A 25349-nucleotide genomic window follows, 5' to 3' on the forward strand; every position below is an offset into this window, starting at 1 on the left:
ATGTTGTTAAACCTTGCCTCATTAACACAATCTTTTGTAGGACAAACTAGCCACTCATGTTCTAACGGTGTTCACAACAAATTAATGTCAATAATCTTGTTTAATAAAGATAGGGTTATTTCTCTAATGGCCCCCAACTTTGTGACCAGCTTCCCGCCTGACCCCCTACTTTACGAAAAATGTCCATATGGTCTCCTTCCGTTATAACACCGTCACTCTCTCTCCTCCATCATGTTTTCTCTCTCTGCCAAGTCACGCCACATCATCTTTTACGCCACCTCATCATCTTCTCAGGCATGGGTCGCCGGCCGGCGACCTTCAAATTTTTTTTTTACTCTCTCTAAAAAAAAAAAAAAAAAAAAATTTTTTTTATTCTCTCCTCTCTCTCTCTCTAAACTCCGTCTGTTCTTGAACAGACTCGAACTCCGACGAAGGGTTTCCCTTCGCCGGAGTTTAGAGAGAGAGAGAGGTGAGAATAAAAAAAAAATTTTTTTTTTTTAGTGAGAGAGAGAAAAAAAAATTTTAAGGTCGTAGCCCGGCGAACCATGCCGGAGAAGATGATGAGGTGGCGTAAAAGATGATGTGGCGTGACTTGGCAGAGAGACAAAACATGATGGAGGAGAGAGAGTGACGGTGTTATAACGGAAGGGGGTCATATGGGTATTTTTCGTAAAGTAGGGGGCCAGGCGGGAAGCTGGTCACAAAGTTGGGGGCCATTAGAGAAATAACCCATAAAGATAACATTAAAATGTTAATTAGCCCTTCAAACAAAGTTAATGTGTAGCTAATCAACCCAAGTATATTTAAGCATTTTTGTTCCATACTTATGTGGTTGAACCACAAATCTAAATAAACCAACAAAACTTCCAAACTACCTTTTTATTTCCTCATTTCAAAAGATAATTTCACAGTTTTTCCTTTAGCGTCCAAATCAAAGAAGTGGACGCTGCAATGGTAAGCTACTATGGCACGGAGCACTGTGGTGAAACTTGTAAAAGTAAAATATCTCAAAAATACAAACTTTTGGACATGTGCATCTAAGTCGCCCATGACTTCAACTTGGAGAATTATGTTAGAAATGAGACCTGTTATGCAAGAAGGCATGTGTTTCTCGGTTGGTGACAGGACAAGAATGCAAATTTGAAACCTTAGGGGTCAGGACCGTGCCTGAGAGTTCAAGGGCCCCGTGCGAAATTTGAATCTGGGTCTGTTAGAACAAAAAAACTACAAACAAAATTTGAATAAAGTATAATTTCTTTGTTAGAATGTATTCTTTCTTTGTACAAGATATAGTATAGAATCTAAAAGTGGGTTTTTGGGTGTAGCATTTTTGTATCATGATTTTACATACATACCTTCGAGTTTTTTTTTACGAATTTTAGCTATCTATTTCTAAAAATACTTCAAAAAATGAACCCAAATACGTAACAAAATGGTAAAAAGAAATGTAACAAAGTAAAAAAATAAAGATTCAATTAGCAATGTACCATGAACATTAATTACAAAACCAGCTAAAGACCAAAATTAATTTGCAAGCAGTGGGTTTCAAACCCTCGCCAAACGTGTGAATTCAGCCACTTCCAACCAACCCGGCTCAGAGATGGTTTATGTATGTGCATGTATCTATATTTTATAAAGAATTGCTATAAGGATATTATTGTAAATGGGCCCTTGTCGGTGGGGGGCCCTGTGCGGCCGCCCTGCCGGCACGGGCCCAAGCACGGCCCTGTTAGGGGTTCAAACCTTGTAAAAAACATGAAGACTAGGAGGTATCGAATTTGAAGATGGTGAATGAGCTCATTGATGAGGATTACTGGTGGAAGAAGGAATTGGTTGAAACCACATTAGATAAACTTTCAGTTCGGGCTATTATGCAGATTCCATTGAATGGATTGAGTATTGCAGATAAATTGTTGCTGGTACACACGGGAAAGGGGTCTTTTTCATCAAAATCACTTTACGAGTCTATTTGAGAAGAACTTGCCCTCGTCATCACAAGTTTCGGTACTTCATAATGGTCTACCCATGAAACAAAGAGCCCTTCCATTTAATGATGAAGCTTCAAAAGTATGTGCTACGTATATGAATAAGTAGAGGATATTGAGCATTTCTTTAGAAATCGTAAATTTGCTAAGGAGGTTTGGAGTTGTCCTCAATTATCACTCAATATGGAAGAACCGATGGGCTTCATTGACATAGTTTTTGGGCGGCTAGATTAGCCATAAACATGATGAGTGACTTCTCCGTGAATGAGACTAAGTTTGATTATGTGGTGGACAGAGTAACAATTGAGAGGGAAGTAGTATGGACTCCTATGGCTGAAGTGACAAAATTCAACTTTGATGCCGCTTTTAAAGATGGTAGAGCGACGATAGTTGCGGTTGGGAGGAACCATGATAGGTCATTCACAACAACTATACCTAGAGTTGTGATGGTAATGAATGCATTAGAGCCTGAAGTAATGGCGGCTAGATTAGCCTTACATTTAGCAAAACAAAGTTGTCGTCTGAAGTGTATTGAAGGTCATGCAAGTTAGTGGTAGATGCTTACTCCCATACTAGTGACACCCCTCCTTGGAAGATAAGAAACATTGTGACGGATCTCAGAAACGCAAGTACCTCCATTTACACCTTGTTAAGTTCCTCCCGTCCAAGAAAGGTAAACCAAGTAGCTTACATACTAGCAAAATCCCCGTTCAATTTAAATTTAAATGAGACTTAGGAGTTACCCAATATCCCTAATTGCATTGTAAGGTTGTGTTTGTTTTTTTTTTTTTTCAGATCTGAAATCTGAATTGGACTACAATTCAGATTTCAGATGTTTGTTTTTCTTTATTAACAAAATCTGAAAAGTTAGCTGAATGGATTGGAAGTCTGAATAGGCTGAATAGAGATCATTTTTTTCAGACTTCAAAACAAGTCTGAAAAAAGTGGGAACAAATCTGAAAAGGTGAAATCTCGAAATTGCCCCTCTCTAAAACTCAAAATGAGTTGAGTTTCTTCAAAAAACTCACTGGGGTTTTGTTCTTCAGCTGGTTCTCTTGTCGTCTTCACTAAGAAATCTAGGGTTTCGAAAATCCTAAGCCGAAAGATCAAAGTAGGCTTCAACAATTCGTTCACCTTCTCTCTCTGCTAGGGTTTCACAAGCTCTCTCTTCCATTAACGGTTCAAAACGAGGTAAGGGTTCAAAAATTACTCATCTCTCTCTATTCGTACATCATTAACTTCCTGCAACTGATCCATTTATAAAACCCTAGTTTTATAACCAAATAGGACTTTTAACTCACAAAAATCAGACTCTCATTGACCAATTTATAAAACCCTAGTTTGATTAATGTAAGGGTTCAAAAATTACTCATCTCTCTCTATTCATACTTCATTAACTTCCTGCAACTGATCCATTTATAAAACCCTAGTTTTATAACCAAATAGGACTTTTAACTCACAAAAATTAGACTCTCATTGATCCATTTGTGGGAAGAATAGTATTTGTTTTGATTCAATTATTGGTACAGTTAGCAGGCATGAACAGGCCAATTGCTCTACCACAAGCAAATGCTATTATCAGTCGAATAGATCTTCTCTGTGAGGTACTAATGTCAATAAGATCGATTAGTAGATATGGTTTTATCTTGATGTAATTGGTGGTTTGTTTTTGTTTCTCTATTATCTTTTCTACATTTGAAGAAACAAGTAAAAAAATCAATTTGATAAAATAATGTGTACTCATAAAAATTTCTGAAATCAATTGGAGCAGTAGTTATTACAACTTGCTCTGGACCAATATCAGATTGGCTAGGTCGTCGTATGATGATGATAATATCTTCACTTCTGTATTTTGTTAGTGGTCTAGTTATGTTATGGTCTCCCAATGTCTATATCCTTCTCTTGGCAAGGCTTTTAGATGGGTTTGGAATTGGTCTGGCGGTTACCCTTATTCCCGTTTACATATCCGAGACTGCACCACCAGAAATACGTGGATCACTGAATACTCTTCCACAGTTCACTGGTTCTGCTGGAATGTTTTTGTCATACTGTATGGTTTTGGGATGTCCTTGACAGATGCACCCAGCTGGAGGTTAATGCTCAGTGTTCTTTCAATACCTTCTCTTGTTTATATCGCGTTAACAATATTTTTCTTGCCTGAATGTCCTCGATGGCTTGTGAGTAAAGGGAGGATGGTTGAGGCGAAAAAGGTTCTTCAACGGTTGCGTGGGAAGGAAGATGTGTCAGGTTTGTTTGACATCACTCTTTCTCACTATTTACGTAGTATTGCTGGTCACTATTCACTAATAGTGTAAGAAGTCTTCCTTAAAGTTTAAATTGTCATGTGGATGCGTTGACTGGGAGCTTCAAATAAGAGATTGTTAATTTGCCTATTCAGGTCTACATGTGTATCTAGTAGCTTCTTGATTGAAAACTTTACATATGTGAAGAAGTAAACTCCTAGTAGATCTCTTAATTGCTAAATAAAGTCTCGATGACCACTCCAGAAGCTTACTTTATCTACAGGTGAGATGGCTTTGCTGGTTGAAGGTCTTCAAATCGGTGGTGACACGTCTATCGAAGAGTACATAATTGGTGGTTTGTTTTTGTTTCTCTATTATCTTTTCTACATTTGAAGAAACAAGTAAAAAAATCAATTTGATAAAATAATGTGTACTCATGAAAATTTCTGAAATAAGACTATGTTTCATGGTGACAGATAGCTGGAGCATCCCTCTTCGGCATTCTTTTGTCGAAGTATGACCCTGTTACCTGCTTGAAGCTTGCTGCTGGCTTAATGATATTCACTCTTCCCGTTGTGGTAATTACGTTCTTTGTGACCTGCTTAATGGTTCTCTCTTGCCATCTTTCTAATCTCCTGATTCATTTTCTATTTTGAAGGTCTTTCTTATGTGGCTCTGTAACAAAGTTTCATCCGGTGTTCTTGATCGCTCGAAATGTCCCCAGATCTGTGGTAGAACTTTTGAAGGAGCACCTCTGTCGGTTGATGCAAATTTAGGTGAATATATATGATTCTGTAATTTTATGTATTTTTTTTTTGTTGAAAGATTTGGATTTTATGTAAGTAATTGTTGTTTTACTATAAGGGTATAAATGTAAAAAATTCAATTCAGACATAATATTTCAGATGAAAAAACAAACATGCTAACTCGTAAAACTATTCAGCCAATTCAGATTCAGCCAATTCAGTTCAGCCAATTCGGATTCAGCCAATTCAGATTCAGACAAAAAAAAAAACAAACACAACCTAAGTCACTTGGCGAGAGACAAACAAACACTATGTTGAATTTCTATTTCTTAATAAATTCAGGCAAATGTCTTCTTCAATACAAAAAGAATATATTTTTTTTATTAATTTCAAATATGATTGTGTAAATTGCTGATAACAAAAAGTTGAAATACATAAAATATGAGAAAATAAGGAATATATGTTGTGAAACACACTAGCAGCACAATCTGCTTATTTATTGCACTTATAGCTGGTTAACTATTATGCGCATTTTGTACTCGGCTTAATCGACAATATCGGTTTCGGCGTATTGCTATTAATATTGTGGCAGAAGGCACTCACTGGGTATCTTCCAGTTGAATCTCTTATAATCCTTGCAGTAGTCATAAATCATGTAGTTGTCTCTAACCCATTGCATTTGACCTAATTGAGCAAAATTCAACATACTATATCCAGGGTAATTAGAAGAGGAACCAGAGGAGGTGCACCAGCTGGTGCTGTCCGGTCCATACCAAGTACAAGCATTTGGATTGAAGTTTCTGAAACTAGCTCTGAAGGGTGCACTTGCCCAGTCAATTTTGTCAAGTCCACCTCTTGTTGCCCAGTTATCAGCATTCCATAAACTGCAGTAAGTCTTCATACCTTGTTTATTTGGAAATGGAATACCATCATTCTCATAGTTACGAAAAACGCGGATTGGAAGTCCGTCAATGAACCACCTAATAACAATAACAACCATGTCAACTATTATGATCATGTAAAATTTTTTATGTTATATCCATTGAAAGGACTCCAATTATGTAACGATATAGCAAAAATAATTAAAAATCAATATTGTTGCATTGATAAATAAGCTATTTGACCTTCGAGAGAGGAAGTTGATAGTTTTAAACCATACAAGAGTAATCAATAGATTTTCTATTGAGATGAAGAAGAAGAGAACGAAGATCGTGTTCGTTTTTTGTTCGAGTCAGATTCAGACTGTTAGTTTTTGTTTGACTCATGTAAACGATTATTTCGGGTAGATTTTGGGGTTGATTCAGATTCAGGCAATGAGAATAAATAGACACCAGCAAAGTAAAAGAATTGATATAGTAGCCATTTATTTATTTGATTTGGCTCGAAGGAACTTACACAATCTGGCTTGGATTCCAGTGAATAGTGTAGTTGTGGAAATCGGCAGTAGGGTCGAACCATGGGTAAAATTGCTCCTCTTTGCTTCCATTACCTTGAGCATAGACATTTGTATGCATAATGTAAGGTTGTCCTGTTACATTCCCTAAGAATTCGAAATCAATTTCGTCGTGCTTCTCTCCTGTGGAAGATAACTGCAGAAAAATAAAAGAATAAAAACATTTACTTTGAATTGATCTTATAGTACAAATTCGGTTACGGTCTAATGTTGAATACAATTTTGATAAATTCTTTGCTTCAATAAGTACTTACATAGGATTCAAAAAAAAAAAATAAGTACTTACATAGTAGGCAGTTACTGTACCGGCAGAATTCCCCGGTACTAACTTGATTAGCATTTCAATGCTCCCAAAGAGGTAAGAGTTCTTTGTTTCGATTCCAGATCCTACAAAACGGGAAAAAATTCACCATAAGTTCGATATCTAGTCCACCATTAGCTGGTTGCTATAGCAGTTTTCTATTGACATATCTATTTAATAAGGAACGTAGCAAGTATTTTTTTTTTTCTTTCTGATTATTCCGGTTGCAAATTATTTATCATAAACTTTGTATAAGACACCATATGACATTGTTTGCCCTCCGGTCGACAACATTTACCTGCCTATAGGGAGGGAATATGCCTAGTGTGTATAAGACTAGAATCGACGGATACTTGGATATAAAGTACTAGAAAAGTTAAAATTCAATAAAGAACCTGAAGATTTATCAAGAACAAGTTGAAGATCATTGCCGTCGCTCGAAACCCAAGAATGTTCAGCTCCCCAGTTGAAAACCGTGGTATCATAAAAATTAGCTTCAACAATAACCTTAGATGTTTGAGGATCAAAGGCAACCAAGAAGACACAGAGTGCCATGAAAAATGCCTTTGAGTTCTTCATCATTTTCATCCCAACACCCAGAGCAAAAAGTGAATTGAAAATGGAAATCAAAGTTGGGATGATTTTCAAAGTGTTGAAGATTGGTCTCTATTTATATAAAAATATTAGAATGGGTTTGAAAAAAAAAATGAAAATTAAGGTGGAGTTCTTGTTGACAACTCCTAAAAATAAAATAATTTGGGTCAATTCAGAAGATTAGTTTGATAATTTATGACAAATTTGTAGTATTTGTTCATGCATGGGTCATGGTGGGAAGTAAAGATCCTGCTTATTCTATGTATAGAGGAGGAGAAACCATTTTAACCATCCATGCGTCTTTGAAATTTAAATCCAACGGTGGAGAATGGTTAGTTTCAGCGTTGGAGGTGTTTGGTGATTTGGAATAATCAGCTGGGAGTTGGAAAAAAAAATCGTGCACGGAACTATAGTCAGAGGACCTGCACCAGGCCGGCATAATTTGCATAACCAGACGTGGGGACATATTAGCTTGGTTCATCCAATAGTTTCCTGCCACGTGTTGGACCGGGCCCCTTCTTCGGAAGGCACCCATTGCCTGCCCCCCCCTCTGTTGCCTTAGTTTTTTTTTCCTCTTCTCTTTCTTAATATCATCATCATCGTCATCATGAAAGACAATCTTGTTTTCAAATACGTCATCGTCGTTCCACAATGAAGAGTTAGAGAGAGAATGAACCTTATTTTAGAGAGAGAAAGAGAGAAATCATCATGGAAAGAATCTTGATTAAATCAAGATTGATCCGTGATGTGCAGTTGGAGAGATAAAGAACCTTGATTCTAAACCCTTGATCCAAAACCACCATTAAAAATATCCTCGGACTAGTCTCGGACTCTAACTAGTCTGAGACCTTAAGACAGGTTTCTGATTGACTAGTTCGAGACCCAAAACAATGTCTCAGACTCGTCCGAGTTCGTGGCTTTGCTTTGAACCAATAGTTCAAACGGGTCGATCCATGTCCTTTAGTCAATCTCTTCCTCCAGGTGCTAACAACCTTTTGGCCGGATACTTTTAGCCAGACCTTTTTTCTTTATAAGATAGTTGTATAATTTCATTAACTAGTAATAGTATTTAAAAAAGTTTTGTTCTTATAAAAGGAAATTAAAAAGATGGGATATAATCTTAACATTTGAAGAAAGTTTTTGCTATTGTTCGAGCTAATACATTAGCTTCCTTAGTAATTTTTCTTGCCATCCATGTGAAAGAAAGTGAAACAAAGTGTCTTCTAAGTTTCTGAATTTTCTTGATGAATGATTTGGAAATCCAACTGATAATTGTGCTTCTTTATATTGACCGCATTAACAATCATTGAAACGTCTCGTTCTACTATGATTGACAAAAGATGGAGTGTTTTGGCCACACCAGGGCATGCAAGAGTTCTCAACACTTTCTTCACTGGACCTACAGAGGATTAAGATTATTTTTTCCATAACAAAGTTATCATGTATGACCATTCCTATTACTGCAGTTTTATCGAGAGCAACATATAGTACGTTTACATTTAATTTAACGCATGCATGTTAAGTGGTGGATTCCAACTTTGAGTTAAAGGACTTGAGCGACGTATGGTTGTGATCTCAGTAGGTAATGTATACATTTCTACGAGTTGAATTTCTGATGTATTCTTGTTATGGTATGTGAAGGTAAAGTGAGAACTCCTTAAACCAAACAATTACATTTGTTCTTCTATAAATGTTATAATATAACAGAGTGTAAAGTATAATCAACTTGGACTGAAGAGTGTCTATCATGAAACTATGATTGTATCCGTAGCTTCAGGGTCGGTCCAAGTAATTGGGAGGCCTAAAGCGAAAAAAAAATTGAGACCCTTTTTACACTAGCTATTAAATTTTTTTATTTTTTGCCATAACAAATAAACTAGTATGAAAAAAGCATAAATCCAATTGATGTGTATGTTTCATTCGCACAATAGTTTCAATTGAATAATTGAGGTACATTACGAGAATTTGGACATAAAATAGAAAATTAAAGTTAAATCAAACACTTATAATCTAATCGAACATTACAATTCTTTTAATTACGGTGGTAACAAAAGAGTGTTTAGTTATAAACCAAACATAATATTTACCAACTAACTATTGCATTATGATATGTGACTATGAATGTTTATTTATTGCATTGAAGATTTACATAAATAGATTTAAAAACATGCCTTATAAAGAGTAACGGAGATCCCAAGAAGAGAGAATATAATAATTGTTATTTGTTAAAACTTAATATTAGTAATAATAAAATCAACACTTGTTCTTTAATAATAAAATATAAATTAATTACTTTTAAAGAGATATAACATCAAATGAAATACTCAAACAAATAGAAAAGAAAAGAATAAAAAAACCATTGTACATATAAGATTTGAAAGAGAAAATCATTACCTATTGATAAAGTTGAGAGATAAAATTGTTACAGATTTTTTTTTTATCGCAAGAAATTGTTAGAGGTTTGAGTTGACTGGGGGTGGGAATCGGGACAGGTGAATCGGGACAGGTGAATCGGGCAGGCAGAGCAATAGTCGGGCACAGGCGGGTTCGGGCGTCCTTGCTTCCGAACCACTTAATTTTTCGGGCGGCAAAAATTTCTTCCTTACTCCGTCATTGCCCGCCCGTGCCCGCTTATTTGAGCAGCCACATAGGGCAATGGACTGGCATAACTCGGGCCACCCGATGCGCCCTTAAAATTTGGAATTCACCCGTGTCTCAAAATGAGAAGCCCTTAGCATAAAGTCCAACTTAGGAGTGAAGCCAACCCAAGGTTTGAAACTCAGTTAAAGGTATGATGCTTTATTTAGATGGAAAGTGGTTGAAGGTATTTATAAAATGCTCATGCCTCTTTAATTCCTCACAAATTTCAATGTGGACGATACTCTTTTCCCGATAATTAATTTTCCTTTCTTTTTATTAGTCCCACATTAAAAGGTAACAGAGTTGAAGAGAGGTTTGAAGGTTATATCTAAGCTTCTCATGAGGGCATCCTTGTTAGAGCTGGACAAGCCACTACCTTGGGCTCCAAACAAACCATAAACGGGTCGGGCTCGGTGGGTAGTCGGCGTAAGGTTGCTAACTGTGGCCGCTCATTGCGTTAGAGCTGGACAAGCCACTACCGTGGGATCCAAACAAACCATAAAGGAGTCGGGCTCGGTGGGTAGTCGGCGCAAGTAGTGCCTGTTATCCTGCAACGGGCCCCGATTTAGAAGGCAGGTCTCGGCGCCCGTAGAGGGGGGGGGGGGGGGGCTCGAGGCAGTGGGTTTATTCCCACCCCCGTTGACACAATGCATGAGAGACATAACATAATTTTTTTTATAAAGATGGAAGAAGAAATTTAAATAAAATGGAAGCAAAAATTTAGAAAGAATGGAGGAGAAAGAATTACGGTTAAAAAATCTTCTACCGCCCTAGAATTTGGAAGTGTTATATGATGTGGCTGTCCAAATTGTTAGTTGATGGTGGTTACCCAAAGAATAATATCGGGTGCTTTTAGTATAATACAAGGTACCCATAAGGTTTCTCAGGAAGTTCTATTTTGCTTTGAGGTGAAGCAATTTGATATTGCCACCTAGAATGAGGTGGTCGGCTAACACACCTCCCCATTCCAACTCACCCCTTTTCCCTCCAACTCACCTCTTTCATTCCAATTCACTTCTCATCCTAACCCCACCAGAGTTTGTATATATATGAATTTTAGAATTAGAGATAGAGAGAGACAATTAAGTGGGTTAGTAAACAGTGAGTAACGAAAGTTCATTTTGAGGAATATAAATTTGTTCATCCTTCAATTTCTCTAGTATAATAACTATATTTATAGTGTTTTAAAATTTTCTTTCTTTATCTATTAATTTACACAACGTTATCAGCACTATTGTTTCTACAAGCGGGTAAAGGTTTCAGTTATAAATGAGGGATTGTCTTGAAAACCATCTGAAGATCAAAGTAAGTTGTGTTACTACATTTCAAATGTCGAATCTAACGAATATAAATTTTGCAGTTCATGACCTTACAGGAAGGAACTATATCAATTGGGCTCTTGATGTTGAATCTCATTTAGAGGAAAGAAATCTAAAGAAAACCATAGCAGAGGGTAATAATGAAACTTCTCAGAATCGTGCAGCTGCACTTAATTTTATCCGACACCATCTTTGTGAAGACTTATAGACGGAATATTTAAATACGGGAGACCCTCTATTACTATGGATTAGTTTAAAGAAACGTTTTGATCATTTAAAAAGAATTATCCTTCCTAAGGCCCTAAATGACTGGCTTCACCTTAGACTATAGGATTATAAAACTGTTTCTGAGTATAGTTCTGTTCTGTTTAAAATAACGACAAAATTGGCAACTACCACAATAAAAATTCGGAGAAACATGATCGTAGCGACGATCAAAATAAAGATAACAGAAGCAGTCGTTACAGTTCTGGGGGTCGCGATCGTGGCTACGGTCGAGGCTGATGGACAAATAACTCGGCCAACAGATACAAGCCGTATAATCGGGAAAATAAAGGGAAGAAGGTGGTAAATGAACCTTCTGAAATGAAGAATCAACCCTGTTTTAAATGTGGTATTACAGGGCATTGGCAAAGAACATGTAGGACTGCTAAACATCTAGCAAATCTTTATCAAGCATCCTTGAAGAGACGTACTGCCGATGTAGAAACAAATCATATGGAAATCAATGATTCTTCATGTAACACAAGATTGGATGTATCTGACTATTTAACTGACGATGTAAAAATACATCTTACTGAAGTTAGGACCGAGTCAACAATAACAGATTATGGCATTAATCTGAATAGAACCGCATCAGTGATGCAGTCCCCCATCGAAGAAAATGATATATATGATAGTGAAGATGAAAATCTTACTTGTAATGAGTTCGATCAATTACTCTATGATGAGTTTGACGAAATGATTGATCGAATTCATAACTCTCCTCTGTAGTGTTTTTATAATATTTCCAGTTGTTGTAAATTTTGGATTATATTAATGTTTTACTTTTGACTATTGTAAATCAATGTAATATATCTATATAACAAAACAGAGTGGGGCTGTGCTGACTGGGACAAAATAAATGCTCCTTGATGGTGAGTTGGATGCTGATTTGGACAATCACTTAGATCCTTTTTTTTTAATCTGGGTCGTTCAGACTTATCTAACATATGGTACCCACGATCATAGCCCTTGGATCCTACTTGACTTAGGTCATTAAAACGGTCAAACCATCCATCCGTATCCCTTCTCTTTTCCTCTACCAAACGTCATAACCCTCTTTCAAAGAAAAAAAAAACGTCTGAACCCTTCCATTTCCCTTTTCCCTCTCACAACTTTATTCTTCTCTCTATCTGCAACACACTGTATGTAATCGCTCATCCTCATCTTCAGTCGTCCTCTCTCCATTCTCTCTCCTGTCTTGCCAACATTGAAGGTAAGATTGTTGTGTTTGTTGTTTCTCTGAGATTGGATTTTCGACTTTCCTTTATTAATCGAGTCTCACATTTTGTTCTTTATGAAAACCTCTTTGGATTCTTTGAAACTAATCACAAATATTTGGTTTTTAGGGTTTCTTCGCCTTTTTGTTCAGTTAATAACAACAGAGGTTACATTACCTTTATAGGGTTTTAGGATTTTCAACAATCCAAGATAAATCTGAGTCAGAATAATCTAAGGTAAGTCTATCTCTCTCTCTCTCTCTCTCTCTCTCTACGACTGTTTCTTTGTTTGTTTTGATGAACTATGCATTATCATTTTGCTTTTCTGATTTGGTAATCTTTTATGTTTCAGGGAAGCAGAATTTCTTAATGATTTATTAATAGGCACCCTTAAGAACAAGAAATTGAAAGATTTGGGTAATGCTTTTTTTTCTTTTTCTTTCTTCATTAGTTAACTCAGGGTTGTTAGGAGCGAAGCTTATGTGATTTTAAATATGATGATTGGTGTTTTAGGGTTTAATAAAAATTCTTTATGAACATCTCATCATTGAGCTCTAAGTGTTTATGGTTTGCATGGAACTCGAAGTATCATGACTAGAATAAAAATTCTTCATGGACATCTCAACATTGAACTTGAAGTGTTAAGGGCTTATATTTAACTCAAACCGTTTTTTTTACAGGTATTTAACTCAAACCGTTAAGAAAGTGCGTAGTGACAAATTCTTTACGATTATCATAATATTGAACCCAGTTTTTAGTGTTTAGGGTTCTTCTCTAAAAAGACATTAAACTTAAAATGCCTACAATTCAGTTCTGTTAAATCAGATTTCAAAGTTGCCAACTTTGACTAAGCAAGGAAAAATTAATTTTGATTATTTTCTGAATTTACAGCACAATCTCGTGCGTATTAGTCCGGCGTGTTTATGAATGTGATTACAATACAAGTTATCATAGCCATTTCTTAGATATTGACAAATCCAAATGATAGCTAATGTTTTCATTTTCATTATGCCCTTTAAATTCTTTCAGTTATACTTGTGAGAGACTGGTGTTAGATGGTTGCCTTCCGAGAGGCTATCAGTTTACCAAACATTGAAGACCAATGAATTTATCTACTATCAGTTTATCAAATGAGATTATGTGCTAAGTAGATACGTCAAATCTCCGTTTCTGAGTTGACTGTCCTTTTCTTTTTCATTTTTCTTCTTTTGTTTCCATTTCCAATGTGAGACTGCCACAAAATCAGTGCAGTTGTATCGGGCTTCCCGACTTTAACTTATGCATAAGTAAAGTAGCTCTTGAAGTAGAAGGAATGAGGAGATGGATGTATAACAAAAACGAACAATGTAATCATCTTATTGCAAACGTTAAGAGAGTAGGCAGTTGAGGTAGGAATCTTCAAAAAAATTGTTTGGTGTGATGTTTCTGTACTTCTACTATAGAATTAAGCTATTTGTAAAATCTTCATATAGAAAGTTATTTGGTGTAATATTTTAGTACCCAGCTTCTTATAGCATGGATGACCTTTCTACTGCGGAGTTCAATTATTTGTATCTCAATGCAAGTAATAGTTTTCCCTCTTTCTATGTAGATTTCAAGTAAATTCCAACTTGCTGAATTTCCTTCAGAGAAGAAGAAAACAGGTTTGTTTCTCCACAACTGACTATAGCCAAAAATAATTTGCTAACTTGATGGAAATTTATTGGTAGGGTTGCTTGCACAAAATTTATGTCTTTTATTTTTTAAGTTCCCTTTTCTCTATCTTAGGTGCTTGATTACATAACTTATTTGATTTGGGTTTAATACATCAGATATAAGGGTATTCTTTTAAGGGATTTTTAAAGTGATTTTGCTGGATTCTTTTGTTGATGAGTAGTTAATATGGTATTCTACTTCTTCTCAACTTGGTGTGATTTCTGAAATTGAATTTTTTCAGGTTCACTCCTATTATAAATTTGCAGCATTGAGTGTCTCTTTAGTTGGATTGATTTCTTCAGATTGAACTTCCTGTAAGTAATTGATCTTAGTTTTTTTTTTCTCTAATAATTGCGCTCACAAATTTGGGTTTTTTTAGGTTTGTTTGCAAGAGCTTAAAATCGAGAGCTTCATTTGTATGTCTAGCCATCTAATTTAGAAAGATTGAAGTTTGGTGTAATGAAATAGGGACGATGAACTGTCATTGCCTCAGGCATTTCTCTTTTTTTTAGGGCATCAACTCTTATAGAATCATGGGTTACTTTTATATTATCATGACCAAGCATCATGTGTGAGATCTGTTTAGTTTCTAGAAGAACTCATCTGATACCCTATCTAACCAACCAACAGATGGGTTTACTGGATTTGAGTTTATGTTTCTTTTATTGTTCTTACTTTCCCAAATACCCATAAGGTGAAGTTGTGAAACCATGAATCTCTTTCTCATATTTGGTCATTAATACATAGAAAGGAAAACTTAACTTCTATGAATCATTAAGTAGAATTAGATGACTTAGTCTTGCTTTTTTAAGACAAAATAGAGATGCAGTTTGATTCGAAGCGAGCTGTCAAAAAGAAAAAGTTAGAAATGAAATAAAAAACTCGGGTATAGTAATACCAAACCAGGATTTGATCTCCTGATATTATCCTCTGCATTATTTGAAGATCAACATGATGCAAAATAAATGTACTAATTCCTTTCGTTTTTATTTTTGCAGATCACTTTCTTCTACCAGATCTTTCGTTGGAGAACATGAAAAATGGTTACAAGTTTCCATACCGTGAAGGGGGATTCAATTTGATAAAATTAATGATGAAAAAGAGTGATGTCCTGTTCTTTAAAAGAATTACTTTCTTCCAACTTCAAAGAATATTTATGCGGAAAAATTCTTCAAACTGCGAAAGCTGTGTGCCTTAACTCTCTCCCTCTCTCTCTCTCTCTCTCTCTCTCTCTCTCTCTCTCTCTCTCTCTCTCTCTCTCTACAGTACCATAAGCGTTAATGGCCAATCAAAATTTGCAAATATACTGCATACGAATGAGCTTGGAAGACGACAAAAGGTACTCGTAGCTCAATTCAATTTTACACCTTTTCTTCGAGAAGTTATTCAGGATTTTATTAGGGAATCTAAGACATTGTTCTATTCATTTGAACAGGAAGAAGACATGCAAAAACCCGATAGTTCACTTCATCCGAAGGCTATAATTACCAATCGTCTTCGGCATCTTAGAATTATAAGTTTTGTTTGCTTTGTTTGGAAGAAATTCACAAGTAACATGGTATTATTTGTTGCACTATGCGATTTTTGTTCAACACATCTTTCTAATGCAGGTTTTGCATTACAAATATGACACTTTTGGTCTCCATCCAGGAGCTTACTTACATTTTTAGTTTTGAAATATTTTGTTATATATGTAATTTTTGTCCCAATCTTACCATTACTTTCATTTATAAGTTATCTCACTCTTATTCTTACTTTTATTTATAAAATATTTCTTTTAATAGACTTTTATCTAGCGCAACTTGTAGATCTCTGCTGCTTTTTTTTATAATACTATTTTTTTTGTTGAAAGTTTATAATACTAATTTGAAAGTTCACGTTTGGGTTATACAAGTTTGGAAGAATTTGAGATTCAATTGAGGGAGATATGTTATTATGATCCTTCTGATTTAGTTAATGAGATTATGTCTTTCAGAACAAGAAGAATGCATCTAAAAATGTGGAAAATGTGAAAGATATTTAAAGAGTCACAGGAAAAGATTTCAAAAGTATTTCTACTTAAGTAAGAAATGAATAATATTTGCACATGAATAAAACAAAAAATGAATCATGTTCAAGGAAGAATTAAGTATGTAAATGGTGAGGACTTGGCAAGAGGGTAATATGGGTCACTTTTTGTTATCATTGATAAGATGTTGCCATCGTAGATAAAAAAAATATACGAAGAAAAGAGAAAAAATGTGATTCACTAATAAAACCTAATGGTGTGCAGGTATTATATCTCCCAACAATTAACAAACAAGAGTAACATCTACAGTTTCGGGGCCATCCTTCTCGAGTTGATTTTTGGTCAAGAAACTATATCTTGTGAAAGCGTTGATATTAACTATCAGTACTTGTGTGTCTATAATTCACAATGAAGTATTGGTGATTGATGAAACTTGTACAAATCAAGAATTATATACAATAATTTCGAATTAACTTAAAAGTATTAAACAGGCTTCAAATCGTATTAACAGGTGTATTGTGCTAGACCTTCGCACTTGCTTATTACGTAATGTATCAGACAAGTTTTTTCGTGCCGAAGGCACGGGTAATACCTAGTAAATTTACATGTTTTCTATCAGTATCTTATGATTATTTTTATGTTCGTTAAGGTATGAATTTCAGAAGTACATTTTTCAGAGATGATGAAGATATTTGTCTGGCAGACAGTGGAACCACAAATTCTATCTTTCGAAGTAAAAAGTACTTCTTGACTCAAAAATTATTTAAGGCTAATGCAATTACTATCGCTGGTTCATCTAGTCTCATTGACGGCTCTGCCAGAGCAACCATAATATTACCAAGTGGTACGAAGTTAACCATTGACGATGCATTGTATTCAAACAAATCTTTGAAGAATCTGTTAAGTTTTAAAGACATACGTCGAAATGGTTATCACCTTGAGACTAGAGATGATAATAATGAAAAATATTTATATATTACTTCAACTACTTCTGGTCAGAAGCATGATCTCGACAGATTGACAACTCTCTCCTAAGGATTGTATATTACAAGGATAAAAATGGTTGAATGTTATGTTGTCATAAATCAGAAGTTTTATGATCCAAGTGTGACGACACTTTGGCATGACCGTTTGGGGCACCCAGGATCTACCATGATGAGTAGAATAATTCAAAATTCTCAGGGACACCCACTACAGAATCAAAAGATTCTAATAGGCAAGGATTTTACTTGTACACCTTGTTCGTTGGGGAAACTAATTGTAAGACCATCTCATACAAAAGTTCATATCGAATCTCCTAGATTTCTAGCAAGGATCCAAGGAGATATATGTGGTCCTATTCACCCACCATGTGTACCATTTCGATATTTTATGATATTGATAGACGCCTCTGCTAGATGGTCTCATGTTAATCTCCTGTCTACTCGTAATAAAGCATTTGCAAGGTTGTTTGACCAAATTATTAGATTACGAACTCATTTTCCTGATTTTCCGATTAAGCCCATACGCCTTAATGGAGCAGACGAATTTACATCAAAAGCTTTCGATGCATACTGTATATCAGTTGGTATTAATGTTGAATATCTTGTAGCTTATGTTCATACATAGAATGGTCTAGCTGAATCGTTCATAAAACATATAAACTGATTGCACGACCAATGTTGATGAAAACCAAGTTGCCTGTTTCTGCATAGGGATCTGCAGTATTACATGCTGCTGCTTTGATCCGCCCAGTGAATGGTCAACATTCTCCTTCGCAACTTGTTTTGGGTCATCAACCAAACATAGCGCCTTTACGTATTTTTGGATGTGCGGCACACGTGCTAATTACACCTCCTAAACGGACAAAATTCGGACCTCAACGACGTCTGGGGATATATGTTGGTTTTGATTCACCATCTATTATCAGGCATCCAGAACCTACGACAGGCAGTACTTTTACTCCAAGATTTTTGCAGATTGTCAATTTGACGAGACAATTTTTCCGCCATTTGGGGAAGAAAATTCGTCTGCAGTGAATAACAAACAAATTGAATTGTGTTGGAGTACACAAAGTTTATCTCATCTTGATCCTTATACAAATCAATCTGAGCTAGAAGTAGAAAGGATAATACATCTGAAAGGCATTGCAAATAAACTACCAGATGCATTTAATGATGCAACAAGAGTAACAAAATCATATATCCCTGCTGCTTATGCTCGTACACGAATTAATTTTCCTAAAGGACCAGGAGAAACTTCTATAGCAAATGAGTCGTCTAAGACACGTCAGAAACGTGAACGACCAATTGGTTCTAAAGATACTATCCCTAGAAAGAGGAAGAATCAATCACAAAATAATAGTTCTCTAGAAGAGACTATTAATGATACGCCCACACTTTCTGAACAAATACCCCTTGAAGAAGGTAAAACCCTTGATGAGGCAGAGATACCAAACAATGAGGAAACTTCTATAAATTATGAATGTTCGAAAGAAGTGTGGGACCGAAATGAAACAATTATCGACGAGATATTCTCTTTTGCAGTGGAAACCTCAATCCTGAAAGAGAATGATGATTATGAACCACACTCTATTGAGGAATGCCGAAAAAGACCTGATTGGTCGAAATGGAAAGACGCAATTCATGCAGAACTAGATTCACTCAATAAACGTGGTGTTTTTGGACAGGTGGTTCTCACACTTAAGGATGTAAATCCAGTTGGGTTCAAATGGGTTTTTGTAAAAAAACACAATGAAAATAATGAAATAGTTCGCTACAAAGCACGACTTGTGGCGCAAGGTTTTCTACAAAAACCTGGCATAGATTATGAAGAAATATATTCTCCTATTATGGATGCAATTACATTTAGATATTTAATCAGTCCGACGGCTCAAGAAGAACTTAGTATGCATCTATTAGATGTCGTTACTGCGTATCTATATGGCAATCTATATACCGATATTTATATGAAAGTCCCTGATGGATTCAAATTACCTGAGGAAAAACCACGTGTCATGTATTCACTAAAAATTAATAGAGCTTTATATGGTTTAAAGCAATCAGGGCGAATGTGGTACAATCGCCTCAGTGAATACTTGAGCAAGGAAGGATATATAAATGATCTTATTTGTCCATGTGTGTTCATTAAGAAATCATATACTGAACTCGTTATCATTGCAATATACATGGATGATATAAATATAATTGGGACAGTTGAAGATATCTCAAAAGCTGAGGAATATTTAAAGAAAGAATTTGAGACGAAAGAACTTGGAAAAACAAAATTCTGCATAGGCTTACAAATTGAGAGAAGCGAAAGTGACATACTTGTCCATCAAAATTTATATACAGAAAAGGTTTTGAAAAGATTTCGCATGGATACTGCATACCCTCTCAGTACTCCAATGGTTGTCAGATCTTTAGATATTGAAAAAGATCCTTATCGTCCTAAGGAAAATAATGAAGCACTACTTGGTTCTGAAGTACCATATTTACGTGCAATTGGTGCTTTATTATATTTGGCTCAATGTACTAGATTTGATATTTCTTTTGTAGTAAATTTATTAGTCAGGTTCAGATCGACACCTACAAAGCGACATTGGATGGGAGTAAAGCATATTCTTCGATACATTCGAGGAACTACACATGGGGTTATTTTATTCGAAAAATTCACCCGGTGGTTCACAAGTAATAGGATACACTGACGCTAGATATCTCTCTGACCCACATAAAGGAGTTTCACAAACATGTTATAATTTTACTAGTGGCGGTACAACTTTCTCATGGCGATCAAGTAAGCAAAGTATGCCCGCTACATCTTCTAACCACTCAGTGATTATTACTCTTTATGAATCTACCAGAGAATGTGTATGGCTAAGGTCTATTATCAATCATATTAGACTTTCATGTGATCTTCCTGGAATTACAAAGTCAACTACCATTATTTATGAAGACAATACAGCTTGCATTGCTCAAATCAAGGAAGGTTATATTAAAGGTGACAGAATGAAACACATTTCGCCTAAGTTATTTTTCTCGCACCATCTACAGAAGAATGGGGAAATAGATATTCAGAAGATACAACCATGTGAGAATTATGCCCACTTGTTCACCGAGTCTTTACCTACTACAACGTTCAGAAAATTAGTACAAGGCATCGGAATGCGAAGCTTGAATTATCTAATGATGTAAAACTGCATCGATCCACGATATGATATTCATCAGGGGGAGAATATTATCATGTGAAGATTTTCGCATCACTTATGGATATCTACAATCTGTACTCTTTTTCATTCGTCTAGTTTTTATCCCAATGGGTTTTTCTGGCAAGGTTTTAATGAGGCAGTATATTCGTATCCAACACCTTTGAGAATCTCTTTTATTTTACTTTTTCTTTCATTAGATTTTGTCCCACAAGAATTTTTTCTGACGAGGTTTTAATGAGGCAATATTTCAAAATGGTGGTAATCCAACGGGGGGTGTTATATGATGTGGCTGGCCAAATTGTTAGTTGATGGTGGTTGCCCAAAGAATAATATCTGGGTGCTTTTAGTATAATACAAGGTACCCATAAGGGTTTCTCAAGACGTTCTAGTTTGCTTTGAGGTGAAGCAATTTGATATTGCCACCTAGAATGAGGTGGCCGGCTAACACACCTCACCATTCCAACTCACCACTTTTCCCTCCAACTCACCTCTTTCATTCTAATTCACTTCTCATCCTAATAGAGTATATATATATATATATACACTTACCCCACTAGAGTTTGTATATGTATGAATTTAAGAATTAGAGATAGAGAGGGACAATTAAGCGGGTTAGTAAACAGTGAGTAATGAAAGTTCATTTTGAGGAAGATAAATTTGTTCATCCTTCAATCTCTCTAGTGTAATAACTATATTTATATTGTTTTAAAATTTTCTTTCTTTATCTATTAATTTACGCAAGGAAGTTAAATGAGGCTAGATTTTTTATTGTGGTCCCCACCATGGATAGGTTGTTATTAATTCCTTCCAAAAATATACAGCAAAAGAGTGGCCACGGCTTTTGAAGATAGCTCTTAGTGGGTTTTTTATTGACTGGATCTTGGTTTTTTATTATTACATGGAGGTGCCTATAGTTCATTAAAATTTTGGGGTCCTTTCACAAATTGAAGCCCAAAGCAGTCGCTTTGGCTTCTTTGGGCCTGGGCAGCCCCTGCATAGCTTAATGTTGTCTACCTCAATGTTACCAGTAATATTGCCAAAATAAAACCATATGCTTCTAGCATATTCACAATGCAACAAAACATGCAATTCATTTTCATGACAAACAAATCATAGATTTGTGTATTTCAAAATGTAACAAATTTTAATTTAGAGGTATAACATGAATACAACTTTCCATAGAGAGATTAACTCCTGGTGGTGTTTTTATATGCAAATGTTTCTATTTTGTTATATAGAGAGGCTACACTAAAAATTCTTGAGTGTATTTCCTACATACTATGTGAATATAAGTTTTTAAATGTGGTATATATTGATTTTCAAAATCAAGAGTGATTTGGGTTTTTGTATCCAGGACAGGATCATATGTGAATGTAAGTTTTTAAAAGCTTTAGAACTTCGTATAAGACTATGGAACCGAAAGTAAGAAGATTAAACTAAAATACTGAATTTTTTTGATAAACTGAATGAACAAAACAACTACTAGATCTCCTTTATATAGCTTAGGGTTTCTTAAACCTAATCAAATTCAAATAACAACTTCTAAGAAGATAAAACACTAGAATCTAAAGAAAATAAGAAACTGCCTAAACTAAAAAACACTTACTAGAAATAGTAAAAAGAACTACAAAAACTCCGTTTTGAGGACCTAAACGATGGATGCTGACCCTTAAAGTGGGTCGATAGTGGAAAAGCGACAACGAATGAGAGGAAGGTTATTTCACACCATGCCTCAAAATTTCGTCCAATTCTAACACCCGTAGCTTCGGTTTTGCCTGTTTTAGTCTGTCACTTTTATATTTGGCCGCATCGATTTCTTCCATGTATTTTTCAGCCAATTCGTCTACATCAGTCTCCTTTACTTAAAAATAACTCGACTTCGAATTATGGTTAGGATAAAGTAGTATATCCGGATAGAAAGTATGGATATCAGTCACATTAAAGGTATTTCAAATTCCCATGTCTTTAGAGAGATCCACCACATAAGCATTGTCATTGATTTTCTTCAGAATCTTAAATGAACCATACTTCTTAGGTTTCAACTTACTATACGTTCCTACAGAGAAGTATGTGCATGTTAAGTTGGAGGAGATGGAATCATCTCTTTCACAGAAAGGAAAACATCCTTCCAAGTTTACAATTCTCTTGATTTATCCATCTTTAAAACCATCCATTAATTGATTGCAACTTAATCCATTCGACAGGAACATAAAACATAGTTTCTATTCGGACACCGCATTCTCCACCCAAATCTTATTCGTCATAAAATGATCATGAATTTTGCCAATCTCGTTCACACTTCCAACTAAAAAAATCAAAAATGACAAATTTCAGATTGTTTGTTTTGTCTTTGATTTCATATTTGAAGTAATTTTGCTTATCATAAAAGAGAAAGTGAGAGTAGAAATGTTTAAATAAACCTAGCCACCATGTCAGGAACAATGGAAACGATGGCTCAACTATTTCGGTAAACTCATCAAACTAAAAAATCAAAATACGGGTATAAGATTGTTTGATTTCTCTTTGATTTCATATTAAAGTAATTTTTTTTATACTAAAAGAGAAAGTGAGAGTAGAAATGTTCAAACAAACCTAGCCACGATGTAAGGAACAATGGAAGCTATGGGCTCAAGCATTTCGGTAAACTTGTTCCATTGAGAGAAACACACAAATCTATATCGTTATAAATGGGAATTTTTGTCACCAAATATATATAATGGATATGATAAACTTACTGGAGATTAGGTTACAAATTCTTTAAGAAATTTGTATGAAAGAATCCTCGTTCTCTCCAATTTGTGGCTCGAAGATGTGGTCGTGACAAATGTTCGATATAAATATGCAACTAATATGAGGGTGGAACAAGGAAAATAGGACATGTGGCTGAAAAAAACTAGTAAGGTCTAGTTAAGAACTTAAGCTAAGCAAGTTCGATTAACACTAAAGCTTACTGTTGAAGATTTGAAAACTATATGTTTTTCACAGGTTGGTAGAGTCAGTGTTAAAGCTGCATAAATAAGAAAAAGGATGCCTTTCAGAAAATGAATCAGGGTCAATGGAACCTGAAGGATGTAATCTAGACCGTTGATTATTTTTAAAGATCCAGATCAGTTCAGATCTAAACCCCCGGGGGGTCGAAACAAGAAAAGAGTAGCAGAGGGGGGTTACGTCAGGCGAGGGCATCGAAGTTCAGTCTCAAAGGCCATCGGACCTGGAATGTCGATTTCACGTTAGTAGGGGGTCGGTTTTAGCACTTACGAATAGCCCCCCCCCCCCCCCCCCCCTCGTTAGCTTCTCTACTGGAATAGAAACGAATAGATTCGCACTAAAAGCTGGATCTATCTCATCCCCCGAGTCGTGCCAAATCAAAACTAGTGGTTTTGTTACAGTTGTGACATCGCTCCGCCAGACCCCGTGTGGACCAAGAGGGCAGGGACACTTGTCGTTCAAGAGAAAGTGGAACGATCTGCTTTGCAAACCGCCACTGTTAACAAGTCCCTTAACGAAACAGAAAGGGTCACCGAGAGGCCTAGCACGAGTTTCCTCCAGAGCTTGACCAGTGGATTGTTGAGTGCGCAAGAAAAAAACTAAAGCAAGAACCTGATCTATGCTCTTCCTGTTCTGATTACCCTAGGATCTTTTTGCCCTTTCTTAGTTCTTAAGAAGAATCATTCTTAACCCTTCGTATTTTCTTCCGAAAAGACAAAGTCACCCGCACTTGCCTACCCGCTAGCCCGGAAAGCAATTCGCCCTTCGACCTTCCTCTAACCTAAAATAGACGTACCGCTCACCGCAAAGAAGAGTTTTTTTACTACCTATTTATCCATAAGAAAGGCTTGAGCGCATCGCTTTCCAACTGCGCCTACTTCTTGCTTGAAAGTAACCCTCGACTTCCAACTGGCCCGCTAACCGAAACTTACTTTCACTAGCGCTTTACGATGCGAACTGAACTAAAACTCTCTCTATGGTCTGCGGCACCTGCCGTGGGTGCTAGTTACTAATGATTGCTAATAAAAATGAAAGAAATAAGACTTTTTGGTATCCCAAGAAAGTAGAACGAACTGCTTACCGCAGTTTTACTTAGATAGGGCTGGGGCTTTCGGAGAGCGCGGGATTTGACCATCCAAAAGCATTTGCTTCCATTTTTTCAGGACACCATTTGAGTGAAAGGGTGCGATGATGTGGACAGTACGTAGAGACAGACAAAATAAAATAAAAGAGAAAAAACAATTAAAAATAAGAAACAAAATTTAATAGAGTTACAACACAAAACAAAAAAGAGAAACATAAAATTGATGGTAAAAAATGGTCATCCAAATATAGAACAAGAGCCACAATTGAGGTCCAAAACAAATGTTTCCATACAATTGGGGACAATAACAAAATTTGGTCAATCATATATTTTGGTGAGGGTGGTGGAGATGAATTTATTAAAGAGTTAAAAAAAAAAGCATTTTGATCTTTAGAGGTAAAATTAAGTTTCCCACCAAATCAGTCAGATTGAAGAGTAAGAGAACAAACATGTTGATTTTTAAGTTCCCCACAAAGTCAATAGGAGTCAAATATTATTGACCAAAATTTGTATACCTGAAGGAGCATACAAATAAATAAGTCAAAAGTCAATATAGATTTCGTAAGTCATTTAAATATAAACAATCAGGTAGGCGCCTGGAGAGCTCCAGAGTGGGCAGTGGGCGC

General features: G+C 35.8%; 2 protein-coding genes and 1 long non-coding RNA gene across 4 annotated transcripts; 2 read left to right on the plus strand and 1 right to left on the minus strand.

Annotated features, from left to right (window-relative positions):
* The first annotated feature begins 3089 nt into the window (after window positions 1–3089).
* Window positions 3090–5085, plus strand: LOC147543903 (solute carrier family 40 member 3, chloroplastic-like). Its single transcript, XM_086637310.1, has 4 exons — window positions 3090–3176; window positions 3515–3589; window positions 4705–4806; window positions 4887–5085. The coding sequence occupies exons 2-4, from the start codon at window positions 3524–3526 to the stop codon at window positions 5016–5018; spliced, it is 300 nt and encodes a 99-aa protein (XP_086493436.1). The 5' UTR covers window positions 3090–3176; window positions 3515–3523; the 3' UTR covers window positions 5019–5085.
* A 243-nt stretch (window positions 5086–5328) lies between these two features.
* LOC147543904 (putative xyloglucan endotransglucosylase/hydrolase protein 26) lies at window positions 5329–7554 on the minus strand. The gene is made up of 4 exons (XM_086637311.1): window positions 7124–7554; window positions 6714–6814; window positions 6370–6563; window positions 5329–5954 (listed from the first exon to the last, which is right to left on the minus strand). The coding sequence occupies exons 1-4, from the start codon at window positions 7314–7316 to the stop codon at window positions 5552–5554; spliced, it is 891 nt and encodes a 296-aa protein (XP_086493437.1). The 5' UTR covers window positions 7317–7554; the 3' UTR covers window positions 5329–5551.
* Window positions 7555–12603: 5049 nt separating this feature from the next.
* Window positions 12604–16117, plus strand: LOC147543905 (uncharacterized). 2 transcript variants are annotated; one of them, XR_015223723.1, is made up of 8 exons: window positions 12604–12758; window positions 12892–12999; window positions 13115–13179; window positions 14354–14405; window positions 14699–14771; window positions 15456–15560; window positions 15724–15796; window positions 15893–16117. It is a non-coding gene; the product is annotated as an uncharacterized LOC147543905 (long non-coding RNA). The 2 variants fall into 2 exon arrangements; XR_015223722.1 differs by having other exon boundaries at window positions 15456–15796.
* Window positions 16118–25349: the final 9232 nt, after the last annotated feature.

This window comes from Eschscholzia californica, unplaced genomic scaffold, assembly GCF_041429995.1.
Source record: "Eschscholzia californica isolate CP2 unplaced genomic scaffold, dmEscCali1.0.p SCAF_4, whole genome shotgun sequence".
NCBI lineage: Eukaryota > Viridiplantae > Streptophyta > Magnoliopsida > Ranunculales > Papaveraceae > Eschscholzia > Eschscholzia californica.